The sequence below is a fragment of the Octopus sinensis genome, linkage group LG18 (genome assembly GCF_006345805.1).
Source record: "Octopus sinensis linkage group LG18, ASM634580v1, whole genome shotgun sequence".
In the NCBI taxonomy this organism is placed as follows: Eukaryota; Metazoa; Mollusca; class Cephalopoda; order Octopoda; family Octopodidae; genus Octopus; species Octopus sinensis.
The window spans coordinates 1,597,055-1,620,466 of NC_043014.1; the positions used below are offsets into that span (position 1 = coordinate 1,597,055).

The 23,412-nt window shown below is 42.5% G+C and overlaps 1 protein-coding gene across 1 annotated transcript in view; it reads right to left on the reverse strand.

Moving 5' to 3' along the window:
• Positions 1-4,141: 4,141 nt before the first annotated feature.
• The window catches only part of LOC115221458 (protein NEDD1), a 28,156-nt gene continuing 8,885 nt past the window's right edge, over positions 4,142-23,412 (reverse strand). The window contains exons 2-13 of the mRNA XM_029791642.2: positions 23,184-23,281; positions 22,707-22,823; positions 21,292-21,432; positions 19,210-19,436; positions 16,557-16,737; positions 15,029-15,119; positions 13,898-13,954; positions 11,967-12,097; positions 10,380-10,428; positions 8,567-8,874; positions 6,792-7,094; positions 4,142-4,504 (exon numbers count right to left, since the gene is read on the reverse strand). Of these exons, the coding sequence (XP_029647502.1) occupies positions 4,397-4,504; positions 6,792-7,094; positions 8,567-8,874; positions 10,380-10,428; positions 11,967-12,097; positions 13,898-13,954; positions 15,029-15,119; positions 16,557-16,737; positions 19,210-19,436; positions 21,292-21,432; positions 22,707-22,823; positions 23,184-23,281 (1,811 nt within the window). The 3' untranslated portion in view covers positions 4,142-4,396. The remainder of the gene's footprint in view (positions 4,505-6,791; positions 7,095-8,566; positions 8,875-10,379; positions 10,429-11,966; positions 12,098-13,897; positions 13,955-15,028; positions 15,120-16,556; positions 16,738-19,209; positions 19,437-21,291; positions 21,433-22,706; positions 22,824-23,183; positions 23,282-23,412) is intronic.

Sequence of the window (23,412 nt, forward strand, 5' to 3'; positions counted from 1 at the left end):
AATTATTACAGACATAGGTAGAATGTGTCTGTAAATCTCTTAATTCTTGCGTTCATGCTATGTTCTGAACACTTCTGAGATACATGTCATGAAAGGGATCCTGTAGTTCTTTCTTCGTAGTCCAGGTATTGACTCCTTGGAGAGGAATGTTCTCTACACATGCCTTCAGGAAAGCCAGCCTTGTTGACCTTTAAACTGCATCAATCGCTAAGGGTCCTTTGATCTTGTTGTTGTTTAACACTAGGTTAGCCCCGATTCCCTGATCAAGCAACTAGGATCAGAGGTTTTCTGTATTGGTATTGCTGTGAAAATTGTTGAATGAATAATGAGAAATTTGAATTTGAGAAACTTGATTGCTGGATGCTGAAAATTCTTCTCTAGTTTTAGGTAATCATCATCATCATTGTTCGACCATGGTCGAGACAATGGAATTTACCATGCTACGCCAGACTTCACGGTCCATCATAGCATTACGGAGGTCCTGTTGCTGGATGCCTGTATCCCTGGAGATTACATCAGGGTAGGAGAGTGTGCGCCCTCTGGTATTGCGAGTAGATGGCTTCCAGAGGAAGCAAACTGGACTCTTCTACCTTTCACAAGAGATGACACAGGTGGTAGTTTCCCATATATTTGCATTTTGGTTGGATGGCGCTTCCACGAGAGATTTTGAGCTCTCATAAGGAGGCGAGTGTAGGTTCCATCCAACCGCCTCTCAAGCTTCTTTGATAACGTCCAGGTTTCTGAGCCATATAGTAGAATTGGTTCGACTGTGGCTTTGAATATTTCCTCAATAAGTCCCCACAGCTCTCTATCTCGTTAGATCTCTAATGATCAACCACTGTTCTTGGTATTGTGACACAGCAAAAACTACATCCCAATCATAGCCTTGTGTGTTCAGAGTCAAAATAATATTTCAAGCTTGAGTAGATGTTGATCCTCTGCAAAGCTCAAAGGGAGTCCAGCAGCTGAATACAACCCATGCCCACCACACCTGAATGGATGCTGTTATTCATCAGCCTGAATAACAAGTACTTTCTGACCATCAACACATTCCAAAGACAGGATGTCTCTTCACGTTCTTTTACAGCAATTATGGTTTCTTCAGCCACCTCCACTAATCAGAACAAACACAGCAAAATATCTGATCTAATGCTCTACCAATTCTCTCAGTCTACTGCCCCAGGGTGGTAGTTTATTTATTGACCATGAAAGGATGAAAAGCAAAACTGAGCTTAGTGGGAATTGAACTCAAAATGCTAAGCCTTATATACCTGATGTTCTACTGACTCAACTAATTTGGTGCAGAATTAGCTACAACTGTCTTCTTGAGAGAAAATCACAAATAAAGAAAGCCAACCATGGTTGGATTCCATGTGGCCAAATAAGAGAAGGGATGGCTATGGTTGGAACATTATTGATTATAGGTTTGCTAGATCAGTTTTGATTTGGGGCTAAATAACTACAACCACTTGCACTACTATATGATACATTAAATGATGTAGTCTAAGGTATACCCTGCCTGTTCTAAAGACAGGATAATCAGAATATTCCATTAAAGGGTTCTGAAAGCAGGAAAATGTTATTCTGAGGGAAGAAAAATAAATTTATGAATACTTATAATAATGAGGCGCAGGAGTGGCTGTGTGGTAAGTAGCTTGCTAACCAACCACATGGTTCCTGGCTCAGTCCCACAGCGTGGCATCTTGGGCAAGTGTCTTCTACTATAGCCCCGGGCCGACCAATGCCTTGTGCATGGATTTGGTAGACGGAAACTGAAAGAAGCCCGTCGTATATATGTATATATATATATATGTGTGTTTGTCTCCCTAGCATTGCTTGACAACCGATGCTGGCGTGTTTATGTCCCCGTCACTTAGCGGTTCGGCAAAAGAGACCGATAGAATAAGTACTGGGCTTACAAAGAATAAGTCCTTGGGTGTAGTTGCTCGACTAAAGGCGGTGCTCCAGCATGGCCGCAGTCAAATGACTGAAACAAGTAAAAGAGTAAAAGAGAATGATAATCATTTCTTATTTTGGCAAAAAGTCAGCAATTTTGAGGGGAGGGTGAAGTCAATTAAATTGACCCCAATATAGCAGCCAGCCTCCCCTGTCACCTGTGCTGGTGGCACATAAAAAGCACCCACTACACTCACGGAGTGGTTGGCATTAGGAAGGGCATCCAGCTGTAGAAACTCTGCCAGATCAGACTGGGCCTGGTGCAGCCTCCTGGCTTCCCAGACCTGGTTGAACCGTCCAACCCATGCTAGCATGGAAAGCGGATGTTAAATGATGATGATGATGATGACGATGACATTACTGGTACTTATTTTATCAATCTTGAAAGGATGAAAACCAAAGTTGATCTTGGCAGAATTTGAACTCAGAACGTAAAGATGGATGATATGCCAGTGAGCATTTTGTGTGGCATGTTAACGGTTCTGCCAACAAGCAGTCTTTATTATAGTAATGAAGATGATGATGATGATGGTTGCTTCTGTCGATTTTCAGCAGATGAGTGTTTGAAGGAAAGGATTTAAAAAAAAAAAAAAGGAAAAAAGAAAGAAAAAAACACTAAAAGAAGCTTCATCTATTTGTGATGAATGTGTGAATGGATTTTGCACTGGGGACATTCGTGATTTCCATTTTGCTTGGAATCGGGCAAATGGTCCTGTTGGTTGCAGGATAGAATTCTTTTATTGTTCTGTTTCTTCTACTCAGATTATTTTGACGCACCCACTACACTCACAGTGTGGTTGGCGTTAGGAAGGGCATCCAGCTGTAGAAACGTTACCAGATAAGACTGGAGCCTGGTACAGCCTTCTGGCTTCCCAGATCCCCGGTCGAGCCGTCCAACCCATGCGAGCATGGAGAACGGACGTTAAACGATGATGATGATGATGATGATGATGATGATCGTGACACATTTTATGCCATGCAGATCAATCTAGGCAACGACTCTCCCAAGATGTCAGGTTAAGCTGTTGAGATTTTAGGGATTGCTTCAACTTATCCTTATACCAAAGGAGGGGTCTTCCTTTACCACAGTATCCTTCTACTTGTTGGCCATACAAAAGAATTTTGGAATTCAAACAACACATCCTACCCATCTGTACTGGATTCTCATCAGCATGCTTTGGATACTGGAGATATCACATTCTTCTAAGATTTTGACATTTGATATCTCATCTTGCCATTTTATGTTGCAGATATTGCGCAGACAAGTTTCTTTATATGTCTATAATAGGGAGTCCATGCTTCTACACCAGTGGAGTGGAAGCACTCCGTCGGTTACGACGATGAGGGTTCCAGTTGATCCGATCAACGGAACAGCCTGCTCATGAAATTAACGTGTAAGTGGCTGAGCACTCCACAGACACGTGTACCCATAACGTGGTTCTCGGGGATATTCAGCATGACACAGAGAGTGACAAGGCTGGCCCCTTGAAATACAGGTACAACAGAAACAGGAAGTAAGAGTGAGAGAAAGTTGTGGTGAAAGAGTACAGCAGGGATCACCACCATCCCCTGCCGGAGCCTCGTGAAGCTTAGGTGATTTCGCTCAATAAACACTCACAATGCCTGGTCTGGGAATCGAAATCGCGATCCTATGACCGCGAGTCCGCTGCCCTAACCACTGGGCCATACCATACAAATAAAAATAATAATAATAATAATAATAATGATAATGCTTTCTTTATTAAACATAATAATAATAACAAACATCATAGATTTTAACATAGGCACAAAGCCTGGAATTTGGGAGGGGTACAGTGAATTAAGTTACTTCCCCAGTATCTCACTGGTATTTTGTTTTAACATTGGGAGGATAAAAGGCACTGCTGACCCAGGCTGCATCTGAACCCAAGTATTAACATAGGTATATATAGATATTATAGACACTCTCTAAAATATATATATATATATCACGTGAACACGTGACTGACCAGACCATCAGATGTTGCCTCACATCGCTGGTCACAATGCGTTCGCATTGTTTTAGCCTTCGAATGACGCCACCCCGCTGGCTAAGCGAGCAGGCCAACAGAACAAAGAGAGAAAGAGTGGTGAAAGAGTACAGCAGGGATGACCACCCCCTGCCGGAGGCTTGTGGAGCTTTTAGGTGTTTTCGCTCAATAAACACACACAACGCCCGGTCTGGGAATCGAAACCGCGATCCTACGATTCCGAGTCCGCTGCCCTAACCACTGGGCCATTGCGCCTCCACACACACAACACACACACACACACACAAACAAACATAATTATTTATATAACAATGAAAACTGCACAGTATATTTACATGGTGACTTGGTAAGCTATTTAGTAATTTATACAGTGACTCAGTAATTTAGACGGTCACCTCTATTTAGCTGGTCACCTGCATTTACAAAGAGATTCAGTAGTTTTTCCTCAGCTGTCTATTTTCCAGTTTCAGCTGTTGGTTTTCAGCAATCAGATCTCTGACAAAAGCCATATGTTGCTGGAGTCCATTAGAAATCTCGACCTGAAAGAACAGGAAAGAATAAAAGAAACAATCAATCATTTTAATAGGTGTCATGAGGTGGTGGATGGAAGAGATAAGTTATTCCAACTGGAACAGAGAGAGAAGTGCTAGAGTGATATATATATATATCAATCCTGCACAGGGGAAGAGATGCTTCATTTAGTACCTAAGAATAGAAGTGGTTTACATAAGGGTTTATTATCTGCTACCAGTACCTTACTAATATACCATCCATGGTACCATACCAAGGCTTCCTCAGTAACTTCACCAAAAGGCCATCCATAAGACCTGATACTTTCAAACTTTCCCCAGTGCCTATGAGGTACATGTACCTCATTGATATGGCCATCCGTAGTATCGATACATTCTTCAATGAATATGATGTAGCAGTACCGCACCAATAAGGTCATCCATAGTTCTGATACTTTCCAACTTTCAAAAGTGTTTATGAAGTACAGGTACCTCACCAATATGGCCATCCAGGATACCTGCTATCTCTAAGTCTATTAGGAACCTCATCAATGTGGCAATATTCAGAAGCAATACCTTCTCCAGTGCCAACACCAAACTCTCAGAATATTCCATTAAAGGTTTATAAAAGTAGCTAAGATGTTATTTAGAGGTAAGAAAAAGAATTCATCTATGAATAATAATAATAATAATAATGATAATAATGATAATAATAATAATAATAATGCTTTCTTATTTTGGTGCAAGGCCAGCAAATTTTGAGGGAGGGGAACGTTTACATTGACCTCACTGCTTGACTGGTTTGTTATTCTATCAACCGTCAAAAGGATGAAACACCAAGTTGACTTTGGTGGGATTTGAACTCAGGAAACGAAGAGAGAAAGAAGAAATGCTGCTAAGCATTTTGGGTGACACCCAAACGATTCTGGCAATCCACCACACCCAGTAATAATAATAATAATAATAATTTCTTTACTACCCACAAGGGGTTAAACATAGAGGGGACAAACAAGGACAGACAAAGAGATTAAGTCGATTACATCGACTCCCCAGTGCAAAACTCGTACTTTATTTATCGACCCTGAAAGGATGAAAGGCAAAGTCGACCTCGGCCGAATTTGAACTCGGAACGTAACAGCAGACGAAATACGGCTTCGCATTTCGCCTGGTGTGCTAACGTTTCTGCCAGCTCGACGCTTATAATAATAATAACAATAATAATTGTAGTAATAATAATAATAATAATAACAATAATCTTTTCTACAATAGGCACAAAGCCTGAAATTTTGGGGAAAGGGACTAGTTGGTCACATTGACTCCAGTGTTTCACTGCTACTTATTTAATCAACCCCAAAAGGATGAAAGGCCAAGTCGACCTTGGCGGAATTTAAACTCAGAACAGAAAGACGGGCGAAATACCGCTAAGCATTTCATCCAGCATACTAATGATTCTGCCAGCCTTAATAATAATAATAAAAATAAGAACAAAGACACTGAGAGAGTGAAAACCTCTGCCAAGGCAACACCAACGTTCTCTCAAAGGTTAACCAGCGATGACTTTTTAAAATGAGAATATCTGAAATAAACTTGACTGCTCTAACTAACGAGAATACTAAAATGAACCCGACCACTCTCAAAAATTAAGTAAAAAAAACAACAACAAAAAACAGAAAAATAATCCAGAATGCTTGTCTGGTACCAGATCGATCCCAGAATCTAATCAGTTCATGCCAGTCATGAGGCCAAACATCCCTGAAAGTTTCATCAGAATCCATCCAGCAGTTCTTGAGATATCTTGTCCATGGACAAACAAACAAACAAACACAACTGAAAACAATACCTCTGCCTTTGCTAAGGTGGAGGTAATAATCCTTTCTACTGGAAGCACAAGGCCTGGATTTTGTGGGGAGTTGGGCAGCCAATCACATCGACCCCAGTGTTTCACAAGAACTTAATTTATCCATCCCAAAAGGATGAAAGGCAAAGTTGACCGTGGCAGGATTTGAACCCAGAACATAGCAGCAATAACAATAATCCTTTTTACTATAGGCACAAAGCCTGAAATTTGTGGAGAGGGGGTACGTCGTTCACGTCGACCCCCGTACTTAATTGCTAATTAATATACTGACCCCTGAATGGATAAAAGACAAAGTCAACCTCAGCAGAATTTGAACTCAGAATGTGAAGAAAAATGCTTTGCCATTCTGCCCAGCTCACTGTCTTAAAATAATGGTAGTAGTAGTAGTAGAGTTTTCTTTATTGGCAACAGGGGCCAAAGGCATTGGGGGACCACATGCAAAATAAGACGTCAAGGTACCTTCTGTTGTTGCATCATACGCAGAACATTCATCTGCATGCGGAGGAAATCGTTGTGGACGTTGTCTGTGAATACTTCCATTGCATCATAGACCACACCGTGCAGCAGCTTAAAAGAGACCGAGTTGGACGATGGCATGTTAGGTGCAGATGCAGCGGCGGTTGCGGCAGTGGGAGTGATGATCCTGGTGGGAGCAATCGATGCTGCTGCAGTTGCTGCTGTCAGCGGTATGGAGTGGATCTGAGTGGTTGCAGAGGGTGCAGCTTTCGGCATGAAAGTTCCAAAAGTGACAGGGGTGGATACCTGGACAAACAGACAGACAGATAATCAAGTTAGTAAATGAAGTGTTGAGGAGGAGGAGGAAGAGGAGAAGGGTAACAACAATGTGTGTGTGTGTCAACTTCCTATACAGGTTGACTGTATGAATATGCGTGTGTGTGTGTGTGTGTGTGTGAGGCCAAGTGTGCATTTCCCCCATGTCTTCACATGTGGGCATTGTGTGTTTGCAGTCCTCCTTGAAAGCACATGTAGGTTGTTCAAGAGACAGGGATGTAAAGGAGAGGGGGGGGGTTATTACCTTTGCTTGGAAACTGGTGAAAGTTGAGCATATCATCATCACCATCATCATCATTTAACATCCGCTTTCCATGCTGGCATGGGTTGGACAGTTCAACCGGGGTCTGGGAAGCCAGGAGGCTGCATCAGGCTCCAGTTTGATTTGGCAGTGTTTCTACAGATGGATGCCCTTCCTAATGCCAACCACTCCGAGAGTGTAGTGAGTGCTTTTCTTACATGCCTCTGGCACAGGGGCCAGATAGGGCTGGCATCAACCATAATTGGATGGTGCTTTTTACATGCCACCGGCACGGGAGCCAATCAAGGCGGTGCTGGCATCGGCCACGTTTGGATGGTGCTTTTTACGTGCCACCGGCACAGAAGCCAGTTGGGGTGAGGGTTGTGGAAATTCTACCCCAAGTCTCTTTTGACCCAGGCAAGTATAAGCATGGCCAAGTAGACACTATAACAATGAATACACACACCTGTACAGGTGTCACATAAAAAGCACCTATGCTGGCACTACATACAGAGAATGTGTAAGTATGCACATGTGTGAGACATCTGTCATTCTGTAAAGGGTTTGGTGTTAGGAAGGGCATCCAGCTGTAGAAACCAAGCCAAAACAGATATCTGCAGCCTGGTGCAGCCCTCTGGCTTGCCTGTTCCTACCAAACCATCCAACCCATGCCAGCAGGGAAGACGGACATTCAGTGATGATGATGATAATATATATATATATATATTTAATAATTAGGGTTCAGCAAAGATTTGTTTTACCACATACCAAAGTTTAGAAATAGCGGTATGTGGTAAAGCAAATCTTGCTGAACCCTAATTATTAAGTATTACTTAAGTTTACCATGAAATGGTCCTTTTTTCATGCCGAATTCTACTTGGTGAAATTATTGATTACTTCTTAATTAATTAATTTTACCCTTTGTTATTATTATATATATATATATGTTTATCATTGTTGTCATAGTTTTGATGTCCACTTGTCCATGCTAGTATGAGTTTGATGAAACTGGTTGGGGCAGCTCTTCTGGATGTTCTACTTGGAGTCAAACTGAAATTCTTTCGAAACAACATAATAAGAACCCACCAAGAGTTCTTAGAAGAATAAGCAACCTACCATGGCAGATTCTTAACAATGGCACAAAAAGGGAAAACCCAAAGCCAGAAAGAAATGGTAGGTGCAAGGGATAAGATGATCTTACCTTTGAAGTTGCCATCATTGGTGGTGACATCTCACTGATGCTGGATGCTACCCCCTGCCTATTAAAAGTCGTTGGTGAGAGGATGTCCCTGACGTCCCACTTTCTTCTGTTCATTGAAGAAGAGTCACGTGATGTAACAGGGGTGATGTGCTGGACGTCCATATCCATCACGGGCTGAGGAGATTGTGTACTCAGCAGGGCAGCTTGGGTATTACTGCTGCCCGGGGTTGCAGCGTCTGATTTTCTGTGGACCATTGAGTTGAGGTCAAATGGTGATGGCACCTGAGCAGAGGGGTTGCTGGTTCTGCCTGAAAAGGGCGAGAAAGGGGGAAAACAATTAAGGAAGAGAGATTCAGAGAAAGTATAAGATTGAAGGAAGGGAACAGGGGAGAGAGAGAGATTAGATGAAAGGGTATCATCACCATCATCATCTAACGTCCATCTTCGATGGTGACATGGCTTGGATGGTTCAACAAGATCCAACAAACCAGAGGACTTCATTGACCTCCAAAGCCTACTTTGACATGACATGGTTTCTGCAGCTGAATGACCTTCCTAATGCCGCATACTACTTTTGCATAGCACCAGCTCCTTTGAGGTTGCACAGTAACTCACGAGAGAAAAGCAAGCCCTCATCAGAATTGGGGTCCAGTAAAGAGGTGGGTGGTGACTTTATACCACATGTTGAGAAGTTGAAGTTTGATAGAGGAACAGAAACAAGTGTCTTGCTGTAGGAGAGGTACACTGCTGCCCTCTAGGGAGAAATAGCAAAAGAAGAATGTCCCTTGGTTTTTAAGAACTTATATGCTTAACCATCTTACTCTCTCTTTACTCTTTTACTTGGTTCAGTCATTTGACTGCGGCCATGCTGGAGCACCGCCTTTAATCGAGCAAATCGACCCCAAATCCTATTCTTTGTAAGCCCAGTACTTATTCTATCGGTCTCTTTTGCTGAACCGCTAAGTAACAGGGACATAAATACACCCGCATCGGTTGTCAAGCAATGCTAGGGGGACAAACACACTCACACAAACACGCATATATATATATATATATATATATATATATATATATATATACGACGGGCTTCTTTCAGTTTCCATCTACCAAATCCACTCACAAGGCTTTGGTCGGCCCGAGGCTATAGTAGAAGACACTTGCCCAAGGTGCCACGCAGTGGGACTGAACCCGGAACCATGTGGTTGGTAAGCAAGCTACTTACCACACAGCCACTCCATCTTGTTATCATATTTCTGGGGAAATACACAGTCTTTATTTCAATTTAGTAAATTAACCCCGTTATTATTAATTTGATGTCTGGAACATAAATTAACATGAAACCTTTAACCTTGATCCCTTTAAAAGAGGAAGTTTGTTATCACAGAGCCAGGAGTTTTTCTCAGACGGGCAAGAACCTGGAGTTGGTCTTGTTGTACAACAGATGAGAGAGATATGTTCTCCTGGCTCAGACAGCAGTCAATGACAAATGATGTCTCTACACAATACTGAAAGCTGTGAACAAGTGAGACAGGGTCTCTTGGCTCTGACCCCAGTTAATTACAGGTTAAATCTTCAGATAATGCTGAGAGGTAAACAAAGGATTTTACATGAAACACACTTTGTAATATCCGATGTGTATTTGAACCGGAGTTCTCTTGATTGGTCGTAGCATGCCAGAGGAACTTGGCTGTTATTTTCTACAAAGTATTTGAGAGAGGGAGAGGGGGAGGAGGAGAAGAAAGGGAGGACGGGGGGGTAGTAGAAAAAGAAGACAGGGAGAAGAGAAGACACAAAATATTCTGATGGATCTTACCTGAGTCCTTGGAAGGTGAAAATGGACTGTCAGCAGGTAAATTTGACAGCTGTGGAGTAGAGAATGGACAATGATGACGGCCCAAAGGATTTCAACAGAAAAATACATCACACCAGCCATACACAATATCAATGCTATGGCACATAAAATAAGAAGAAAAAAAAAAACACCATCCGAGCGTGGCTGTTCACCAGCCTTGTCTGGCACCTGTGTCGGTGGCACATAAAAAGCACCCACTACACTCACGGAGTGGTTGGCGTTAGGAAGGGCATCCAGCTGTAGAAACACTGCCAGATAAGACTGGAGCCTGGTGCAGCCGTCGGGCTTCCCAGATCCCCGGTCGAACCGTCCAACCCATGCTAGCATGGAGAACGGACGTTAAACGATGATGATGAGGATGATGAAGACATGTTTATACTAGTATATATACACATAGGCACACACATATTTGTACACATAGGCACACAGACAGGCGTGTGTGTGTGCATACACTACAAACAACAACACCATCATTATCATCATTGTTTAATATCTGTTTTCCATGCTGGCATGGGTTGGACGGTTTGCCAGGAGCCGGCCAACCACGGAACTGTCCAGACTCCAATTGCAGCAGGGTTTCTATGGCTGGATGCCCTTCCTTACATGTTTATTACATCGAAAGTTGACAGTGTGCTCCAGTTTGGGCTTTCATGAATCATCAACAGCCCAACCTGGGGTGAAACTCAGCTCAGACCACAAATATATACAGCTTTACGGTATTTATTTTGGATCTCTGCACTTTGAGTTCAAATTCCACCAAGTTCAACTTTGCCTTTTGTTTCCTTGGGATCAGTAAAATACAAGAGCATCAGACAAGATGCCTTGTGGCATCTTTATCAGCTCTTTTATATTCTGGGTTCAAATTCTGCCTGGTGCCTGGTGGCTGGGCTAATCTCATGATGACATGAGTAAAACCTATTCATCCCACATTTGACCGGTAAGGTCAGGAAAGTATGCAAGCCACAGCAGGTCAAGGTTTTCATGCAGCAGTGGATCGATTAATTTGGTTGTATTTTTAGTGACCCTTAGAAAAATGAAAAATGATATTGACCTCAAAGAGATTTGAACCCAGAATATAAAGACAATTTGTCTGCTGCTCTAACAATACTCCTAACCAACCCCTATCTAACTTTGATCATCATCATCATCATCATCATCATTTAGCGTCCGCTTTCCATGCTGGCATGGGTTGGATGGTTCAACTGGGGTCTGTGAAGCCGGAAGGCCGCATCAGGCCCAGTCAGATCTGGCAGTGTTTCTACGGCTGGATGCCCTTCTTAACCCCAACCACTCCGTGAGTGTAGTGGGTGCTTTTTACGTGCCACCCGCACAGGTGCCAGACGGAGCTGGCAACGACACGAACGGATGGTGCTTTTACGTGCCACCGGCACAGGGGCCAGGCGAAGCTGGCAACGGACACGAATGGATGGTGCTTTTACATGCCACCGGCACGGGGGCCAGGCGAGGCTGGCAACGGACACTAACGGATGGTAACAATATCAATAACATTTTGAGACAGATCAATAAATTATTAGAAAAGTCACTGACCTGGAGGGAAGTTTCAGCAAATGATGGCCACAAGAAGCTGTATTCAGAGGTGTTACTCTGGTTGCAACTGACGTCTGAGGGGACAAAACTGGCGTTTGCACTTGCAGGAGAAAACAGGCCCAATGCATCAGCTGTATTGATGAGACACAAGTTATCATAGTTATGCATGTTGTTGTTATTAATTACAAGGGTGAGCCACAACGTAATGTCATTTTGTTTAGGACAGGTGTAATTACCAACACCGGAACATGACTCATACATCAAAATGAAGCTGGTCCTCTGTGGATCACATCCCTACTTCTCAGCATAGTCACCGTTTCTCTCAATAGCAATGTTCCACCTTCGAATGAGAGCATGTATCCCTTCCTCGTAAAATTTTGTTGACTGTTCTTTGAGTCACTTCTTCGCTACAGTTTTCACTTCCTCGTCACTGGACTATCATCTCTTCGACCCATGAAAGAGGGTTTGAGAGACAATCATTCCAGTGACGAGGAAGTGAAAACTGTAGGGAAGAAGTGGCTCAAGGTCACATGTATTGCACGTTGTTATGGTTATGTGCATTGTGTTGCCGTTGGTTAAATATGTGTTGTCATTAGTTAGACATGTCCGGTTTCCATTAATTACACACATATACAGGGCCCTATAAACACAGTCATGTACATATACAGCTACAAACACACACGATGGTGTCAAGGAACAATCATCAAAAAAATAAATAAATTTTGAAGAGAAAACCAAATTGATTAAAAGAGAAATCAGTGAAAAACATGAGACGGAAGAAAATTTTTAACAGAAATCTTCTCTCTTTTACTTGTTTCAATGATTGGATTGTGGCCATGCTGGGGCACCACATTGAAGAATTTTAAGTTGAACGAATCAAACCCCCATTAATTACCTTTTTTTAAGACTGGTACTTATTCTATCAGTCTCTTTTGCTGAACTGCTAAGTTAAGGGGTCATAAACACATCAACACCAGTTGTCAAGAAATGGTGGAGAACAAACATTGACACACACACACATAGGTGCATGTGTGTGTCTGTGTATATATATATATAATATATATATATATATACTCTTTTACTTGTTTCAGTCATTTGACTGTGGCCATGCTGGAGCACCGCCTTTAGTCGAGCAAATCGACCCTGGGACTTATTCTTTTGTAAGCCCAGTACTTATTCTATCGGTCTATTTTGCTGAACCGCTAAGTAACGGGGACATAAACACACCAGCATCGGTTGTCAAGCAATGCTAGGGGGACAAACACAGACACACGCATATACATATATACGACGGGCTTCTTTCAGTTTCCGTCTACCATATCCACTCACAAGGCTTTGATCAGCCCGAGGCTATAGTAGAAGACACTTACCCAAGGTGCCACGCAGTGGGACTGAACCTGGAACCATGAGGTTGGTAAACAAGCTACTTACCATACAGCCACTTCTGCGCCTATATATATATATATATGAGGGGTATAGTAGAAGGCACTTGTCCAAGGTGGCATGCAGTGGGACTGAACCCAGAACCATGTGGTTGGGAAGCAAGCTTCTTACCACACAGCCATGCCTGCACCAATATTTTTTTGGGGGTTAAGTTTTTTTTCTATGGCAGCTTTGACTTTCAATCAATTTGTCTTTCAGCCAAAATAATTTTGACAAAAATGTATTCTGGCGAATATATTCTCAATGGGTGTGTCTAATACGGAACAGACAGATGCAAATATGAAGAGAAAAATCATACAAATAAACACACACAAGAAGCACCAACATACAAGCAAAACATACATAAGCATGTGCACACACACACACACACACACACACACACACACAGCTAAACACGACATACGCAAACAAGAACACCCAAGCATACAAGGCACACGTGGACACATACACACACACACAGAGAAAGAGTGAAACAAAGTAATACGCACTGTTTCGTTGATCATTTACGGTTGATGAAGGATGAGACAAATCAGGCGTGACACAAACTGAAACGATACAACAGTAGCAGCAGCAACAACAACATCATTAGAACATTGTAAGTGTCTTAGTTATGCTCCTGGTTCTAATCCTAGTGAGGTTAAACTTTACTTTTCCTCCCTCCAGGATCAATAAAATAAAGAACCTGCCAAAGTACCCGGAACAATGTAAACCAACTAAACCCCTCCTCCCCTGCCCACCACCGCAATTCCAAGATTTGTGTCTATATTCGAAACAACAGCAGCAGATTGGCGGAATTGAGAGGACGTCGGACTAAATACTTATTTCTTTACTACCCACAAGGGGCTAAACACAGAGAGGACAAACAAGGACAGACAAATGGATTAAGTCGATTATATCGACTCCAGTGCGTAACTGGTACTTATTTAATCGACCCCGAAAGGATGAAAGGCAAAGTCGACCACAGAGGAATTTGATCTCAGAACGTAGCAGCAGATGAAATACGGCAATGCATTTCGTCCGGCGTGCTAACGATTCTGCCAGCTCGCCGCAACTGGCACTAAATACCTTGTATTTGTTGCAGCTCTTTAGTTCCTGAGTTCAAATCCAGCCAAAGTCAACTTTTCATTTTATCCTTCTAGGGATTGATAAAATAGAGTAAGAAACGAGTTGAGAGGTTGATGGTTATCATCTAACCCTAACCCTTCAGGCCCCCTTATACAGTAGTGTTTTACTTCAACACACTCACATGCACATTATATACACACACACATTGCAAAAGTGAGATGAGTTTATGATTGTTACATCATGGGTTCAATTCCTAACCCTGGCAGTGTGCTATGCCCTTGAGCAAGGCATTTAACTTTAAATTGCTTCAGCCAACACAGCTGAAGTTAGGTCCCAGTGGTAGCTGGGGTGGGGAGAGGGCAATTAACTTTGCAACAGATTGAGGCCCTTTTTGGGGAGAATTTTCTACTTTCAATGACTTACTGCCTCAAACACCGAGATGAGCTCCCTGGCTTTATGGGACGGCAGGTTCCACACAGATAAACATCTCTTGTTTGCATGTGTGGTTATACTAGACTCTCCACTTGTCTTCATAAATTACTGATTGCACTTACCTGGGTGTGTAACTTCTGCCTTTTCAGGTGATGTAGTCGTAGGCATGTGGGCACTGAGGTTGAAGCTTCCGGATGAAAATCTTCCTTGATTCTGGAATAGAGTTAGGCACATATATATATATATATCCGGGACCCCCTTCGGTCACGACACAGACCATGGGATTGCACCTAGAAAGTTACCCTCCCAGCCACAAGTCCAGGCATGGTTGTTTATGGAAGACCAGCAGTCGCCCGTGCATACCGGTCTTCCCTCTCCACGCCACCAGTGTTATCCAAGGGAAAGACAAAGGAGCAACGTGAAATAAAGTGTCTTGCTCAAGAACACAACACGCAGCCCGGTCCGGGATTCGAACTCACAACCTCACGATCGTAAGCTCGACGCTCTAACCACTGAGCCATGCGCCTATATATATATATATACAGACACACATACATACACATGCACATATATATGCACACACATGCATGCATAATGGTGATGATGATGATGATGACGTCAATCCAGGAGACACCCACATACATGCACACACACATATTTAAGCATATATATGTGCCAGTGGCATGTAAAAGGCACTATTCGAGGATGGTCGATGCCAGTCCTGCCTGACCGGTCCCCGTACAAGTGACACAAAAAGGCACCATTTGAGTGTGGTTGATGCCCGTGACGCCTGACTGGCCCCTGTGCCAGTGACACGTAATAAGCATCCACCCACTACACTCTCGGAGTGGTTGGCATCAGGAAGGGCATCCAGTTGCAGAAACGTTGCCAGATCAGACTGGAGCCTGTTACAGCCTTCTGGCTCGTCAGTCCCCAGTCAAACCGTCCAACCCATGCCAGCATGGAAGGCGGATGTTAAATGATGACGATGATGATGACATATGCGACTGGCACTCTGTCGGTTATGATGATGACGACCATCCCAGTTGATCTGATGAATGGAAGAGCCTGCTTGAGAAATTAATGTCTCAGTGGCCGGACACCCTAGGCACATGTACCCTTAACATAGTTTTGCTTTCAGGGAGATTCAATGTGACCAAGACTGGTCCTTTGAATTACAACTCATTTTTGCCAGCTGGAGCAACATGATACAAAGTGCCTTGCTGAAAGACACAACAGGCCACTGGGGATCGAACACACGACACCCTGACCACCAAGCCACATACATGTATATATGATGGTCTTCTTTTATAGCGAACACGAGTGGTTGGCGTTAGGAAGGGCATCCAGCCGTAGAAACATTGCCGGATCAGAATGGGCCTGGTGCAGCCTTCTGGCTTCCCAGACCCCAGTTGAACCGTCCAACCCATGCCAGCATGGAAAGCAGACGCTAAACGATGATGATGATTCACTCAGCAGAAGACACTTGGCTAAGGTACTGTGCAGTGAGATTGAACTCAGAACCACAAGGTTGCAGAGTAAACTTGTTAACCATTCAGCCACAGCCATTTCTGTACCGATGATGATGATGGTGGTGGTGGTGGTAGTGAGTGACTGAAGCCAAGCCAAGGATAAAGAAAGACGATTTACCTTTCGGAACTTAACACAAGTGATGGCAGATTTGTGGGCAGATTCTTTGCAGACGAGGGCAGACTTCATTGAGCGTCGATCAAACACATAGAGGGAGCCTTGCTTGCTTCCCACGCAGATCAAATCTCCACAGACATCGACACAGGTCAGAGCTGATTTCAGAGACATCATATATATCGTACTACAATGAAAACAAAACGGCGTCAGAATTAGTTCAAACTTTACAGAGGCAAGGCAGATATAATAATAATAATAATAATTGTGTACAGTGCTCAGGTGCACTACAACTCATCCAAAGTGTATATATAATCAGGTGTAGTTTCGGCGGATTTCGGAAAGCATGAGGGCCTTAAAGGATGCAGTGTCATGGCAGTCAACAACTGATGCAGGCAGTTTGTTCCATGCTTCAGCAACTCTGAGCGTGAAAAAATGTTTCTGAAAGTCGGCAAAAGGTTTCACCAACCCTAAATGAGTGAAGGGCAGGCCATACACCTGTAGAACTGATTTAATGGGAAAAGCCATGACATATTTGCTAATATGAAAAATTAAGTCAAAATGATAAAAACTTATAGTTTGTTGAATGACCGAAGAATGAAACTATAGCTGCGTCTTGCAGGTGAGTATGACTAACAAGTAAACAGGTACCACACTTTCACTAATTCCTTTAGGTGCCTGTGTTGTCATGAACAGACAGAGGTAGCATCCTGGCCTACCTACCTTTGAGCCAATGGAGCATTGAGGATGTGACAACTGAAGGGAGAGACGGGGCAGCACCAATACTTGGCTGGTACTCCTTTACGACCAAGTAGACTGAGGCAATGCAAAATGAAGGGCCTTACTCAAAGTCACAATGTACCATCCAATATAGGAATTGAACCAATAATCTTATAACCATGAACCCAACACCTAAACCACAAGGCCAGATCGATTGCTACCCTGACAAAGGATAGAACTCGCAACTCGACGAAATCTCCAAGCAGTTTAAGTGCACAAGCCTCCAGTATCCATGTGGCTATAAAGTATCAGCCTGAATGTGATTAAAAAGAATCACGACCTGGATGTAACCCGTTCCCTTAGAGTGCAACAAATTAAGGGTCAAAACACTTGCCCGAGGTGGGTTTCTTCTTTGAAGTCCCCCAACATTGTAGCCCCCAGTCAGTCTTATCCTTCATGCTGATACACACAGCTCATAACTAAAACCATCCACATACTGAAGGGAGAGAAGGGGCAGCACCAATACTTGGCTGGTACTCCTTTACGACCAAGTAGACTGAGGAAAACCTGGGACGAGATGGTGAAGCACGACCTTCGAACTTTAGGCCTCACTGAGGAAATGACCAGCGACCGAGACCTTTGGAAATATGCTGTACGTGAGAAGACCAGGCAGGACAAGTGAGCCCAGCCCACTTATGCATGCCTTTCCTCCCTTGGACACAAAGACCTGTTGAGGCAAGCGAAGTCGATATAGAACCTCATCCGACGACAGGCACCCATGCCAACCCCCTTTGCTTGCAAAGACATGTTGGGGCAAGCGAAATCGAAATCGAATTGAACCAGCCAGGATCCCTGGTCTGGTGGTACGTAAAAAGCACTATCCGAATCGTGGCCGATGCCAGTGCCGCCTCAACTGGCTTCCGTGCCGGTGGCACATAAAATACACCAATCCGACCGTGGCCGTTGCCAGCCTCACTTGGCACCTGTGCGGGTGGCACGTAAAAAGCACCCACCACACTCACGGAGTGGTTGGCGTTAGGAAGGGCATCCAGCTGTAGAAACACTGCCAGATAAGACTGGAGCCTGGTTCAGCCTTCTGGCTTCCCAGATCCCCAGTCGAACCGTCCAACCCATGCTAGCATGGAGAACGGACGTTAAACAATGATGATGATGATACTCAAAACCACAGTTGCAGTGGTTTTTCTTGGTCCAAACGCAACACTTGTATACAACTGTGATCCACAGCTGACCCAGCAAGGTCTACTCTGGGCAACAAGCAAAGAAGCTAACAGTTTGTACGTTTTCTTTAACAAAGACACTTATTAATAACAACTCACCGTCTGCGTGACTGTTACGTCCAGCAGCAGACCACATCTGACCAGAGATCATCTGCTTATTTTACATCCGGGTCTGCATGAGTTCGATGAAGACTATATATTTGAGGTAACATTTTATGGCTGGATACTCTTCCAGTCACCAACTCTTACTAGCTTTACAAATAAAAGATTTGCTTTTATTCCACTGGTCTTAAAAGTGCAAAGCAATCAATCATACTTTAAACAGGAAATGTAAACATCACAACACCATTTCACTCAGAGGGCAACAAGGGAAGTTGTAGAATACAAACGTTCAGACACGCACATACATACACACAAACAGATACATAAGTACATATATATATAGCCTAACAACCTACAAAGTAACATATATACGCACACACTTATACACAATGCACACTAAAGATTCTCACATAGTTTCCATCAACCAATTCCAGTCACATGACATTGGTTGACCTTGAGGTTAAAAGTCAAAGATTCTGATCCAAAGTGTCATGAAATAAAATTGAACTCAAAGTCCATACTTGTGCCAAAGTTCCAGTTGAAGACCAAAGATGGGTGGAATGATTCAACACAAACAATAAAATGGTGCTTTTACTTACTTAAAGGTAGAAGTGTCAAAGAGGGCCAGTTCCCCATCCAGTCCAACACTGGCAAGAATTTGTTTGTCTTGGAAAAATGAGAGACCTGTTGCTGATGCTGAATGAATTTGGTTGGCTGAGTGTAAGAGTTTAGCACGACCTGCATCCCAAATATTAACAGCTCCATCAGCAGATACGGAACCAAGAACTGAGGCCTTGTGTGGTGAATAGCAGAGGTCGTTGATAGCCTTTAAATGAAAAATGTACAGAGAAAAACAAAGATTCTGAAGTGTTACCTATATTTCTTTTTTTACTGTAAAAATAACAAGGTGGAATATTAGGTCAGATATTAGGCCATGCACCGTTGCAGCATGTTGCTATATTCACCATTTGTCGGTCTATTCCTGGGTCCTGCTGGGGGACCCATCGAGTAGGGTCACCATCAGTACCCATCTCCACAACATACCTCCTCATCTGCAGTATCCATATGGCAAGTGGGTCAATCAACAAAAGCTGTCAACCCGGTCGAATCCTCAATGAAGAGGACACTGAATCAGACAAATAACAGGACACGTCCCAGTTTCTGAGCAGAGTTGTTGGTTGCATTTCACATCTGACCAATGATAACCCATAAGTTGTAGGGTGGAATATGATGCAGATATTTCAGTTTATCTCCTAATCTATCATTACTCAAATAAAGCTGTCTAATTAGCAACATATATGCACATTGAAGAAATAATTGTTAATGAATTAGAAGTGGCAATTGTTAGCAACTAAGGGGAGATAATCTCAAAAAATAATTTCATAGAAAATTATATTTGATGCTCTGTGGAGGAGGAGAGAATGTGATCTTTGTTATGGGTCAAAGTGATTTAGCCCCAGGTGACATTGTCCTAAACCAGGACTGCCATGTTATGGTGGCAAACAATCTTCACTCCAAGTACTGTTGTTGGATATCACTCATTGTGAGATTTACAAATAGTAATTTGCTTTGAGGATATTTACACATAGAAAAGTAGAAACATTTTGGCCAGAAGTAATTTATATAATTACAAACCTGGAGCTAAGGCAAATAACACTGGTTGGTTAATGACAAAAACAATTCTCAATAACGGGCACTGACAACTGCCATTAGGTTTTTGTTTACTACCCCCAAATAAGAGGTTAATTTCAGTTCACCAAATCATGTATTATTACATCTGCTATTAATTGATAATTAAACATTATTATTGTCTTTGATAACATTTATATTGACATCGAAGAAGAAAAAAGTGACAGAAATATACGACTAATTGTTTTTGAAGATTACCAGTTATACTTCTTTAAATTTTGTAAACTAACACCCACCGATCTTTTGAATTTAACCCTGTGTTGTTACCATCTTTATGTGTCCTGTTACTAAATGTACACAGGTCTCTAAGATAGGTCTGAACTCAGAACTTTTATTTAATATTCATAACCATATTAAAGCTTAACAATTAAGTAATATAGAATTGCATCTAAGCTATTCCAATTATTGATGCAAGCTTCTCAATTTGCTTTCAGTCATTAAACAAAAACAAAATGGAAATATACAAATGAGAAATTCCTTTGACTTAATTGGTGAGTGGATGGTGTTATCACTGCCACAGTAGGCAAAAGATTGTGAGTAAACCTTTCTAGGGAGTCACCAGCTACGGTGGAGGAACCTGCTTGGGTCAACGTCCTAGTGTTCAGGGCCCAGGCATGTCTCAGGTAAAGGCATATGGGTGTGGCTAACAGCGTGGGGAGAAATGTGTGATGCTAAGCTAACTTGTCCATGATACTGTGTTCATGATGATGATAACCAAACCAGATCAGTTATTGCCCAGGTTATCATCAAGGAATGGACAGGCCTGAATTTCACTGACTCACACTGGGCAGCATGGGACAGAGAGAAATGGTGAAACCTGGTTGTGATGTCATCAACGAATGCCTCGACAACCACACGGTCAAGAGGAAGGAAAAAAGGATATAGGAAATAGGACATGATGTTATCTACCAAGTAAAAAGTTTATTTCTAAATTAATTACGAAATGAAAAAACTAACAGTGGAGCTTTGTAAGAAGTCCACTGATGTCTTACCTGGACCCTTGGTGCCAAAAGGGGAGTAGATGTGTCTCGATACAGCATGTTGTTCAGAATGATTTCTCCATTATCCGATCCGGATGCAATATGACTGCCATTGTCGTTAAACTGGATTGTGGTAACACTGCTGCTGTGACCCTGTTGTATACAAAAAAACATCTCAGGTTTACCTATATACATACATAAGCTTTACATGTGTGTGTGTGTATACATACATACATACACATATATACATACAGGGTGCAGTGAATAAACTGTCATCTAAATTACACAAAAATGAAAATAAAACAGGCATCTCATTTTAACAGATATATACAGTGGCACGTAAAAAGCACCCACTACACTTATGGAGTGGTCGGCATTAGGAAGGGCATCCAGCCGTAGAAACATTGCCAGATCAGACTGAGCCTGGTGCAGCCTTCTGGCTTCCCAGACCCCAGTTGAACCGTCCAACCCATGCCAGCATGGAAAGCGGACGCTAAACGATGATGATGATGATGATATTTACCAAAATTACATAAAAATATCTTTAAATACTAAAGAGTAAATGTATTCAATAAAATCGCTGTTGGCTTCAACCACGACCTCCAGACGACTTCGGAATCTCCTACAAATCTTTTGGACGGTCTCCTTATTTAAATTGGTGTATGCTGCCATAATCCTTGCCTTCTGTTCATTTTTGGTGTTACAAACTTTTCTCATCTGATAAAAACCAAACCATGTTTGGTTGGAGGGGTTGCTTGAGTTTGTTCAAAAGCTTCGTAGGGCAGTCTTTCCTTTTGTCCTTGATGGCTTGGGATACAAAATTGGCCCTTTCTCATTTTTTATAAGGAATACTGAATGTCTTCGGGCACTACCTACCTGATAAGAAACTCAGACACTCCCATGGACCTGATTGACTTGGAGGGATCATTGTCAATCATGGCCTGGATCTTACCAACAGATTCAGGAGTTCTTTTCTTATCAGAACAACCAGAGGGAGTTTTCTGAGCTGCTCTACCTTCCTAATCACCATCAGACTCATCCAACTCTTTCTGAATCCTCTGCACTGTCCTCAGAGTGACACCCAAACACTCTGAAATGTTCGTATTGAAGCTTCAAGCATGAATACCAAGCAGTATAGCATGTCATTTCCAAATATTTAGCAGAGTGAATGGCATCATGGTGCTGTTTTTCTCACAGACAGTGCCCAACTGACCCTGCAATACTGTATAGCCGACAAAATCAAAAACAAATGCACAAAATTAAAAATATAAAATGGCAACAATTTACCCATCACACCCTATATATACACACACATATATATATATTGATAGATAGATAGAGAGAGAGAGACATAATGTGTGGAGTAGTACAGTGAGAGCAATGTGTGGTGTGGTGTGGTGAGGAGGTAGTGGTGAAGAGATACTTACTGACAATGTAGTGGTTTGACTTGAACCAGTCAAGTGATAGACATGCAGCAAGTTGTCTTGGCCAGCTGCAGCAATAATTCTGTCCTTTGCTCCTAAAGCAATGCACTTCTGACCAACCTGTTGGAAATAAATGAATCAGGAATGTCAGTATTTGTCACATCATTGATGGATTAGCCATGAATGGATCGTCTATGGCAGAATGGTTAGGGTGTTGATATCACTATCATAAGAATCAGTTCAAACTGGTAATCTGTATATCATACTTAAAGTAAATGCTCTGTTGCGGGGTCAATATGTATGACCATCATGCTGGTGCTGTCCCAGTATGGCCAAATTATGACTGCAACACATTTCCTTCTCTTTTTTGAGGCAATATATGTGATTGAAGAGCAATTTGGTTGCTATTTCAGGTCAACTACGCAGCCACATAGAGGCTTCCAGTGGGGGACTGAGGACTGGGTTACGATTAGTACTTACCATACTTGTGTTCTTCAAGGTCTGTTCAGTGTTTGTGAGTTCACCAATGGAACCAAAGAATATGGGTCCATAATTTTGGAACACACCAAGGATGGTAGCTGAGTAGTGGAAGGAGGTCAAGGAACAACAACAACATGTACGTCATTACATATATAATACACACACACACAAGTACTACATCATATATATATATGGCCTCATGCCGGTGGCATGCAAAAAGCACCATCCA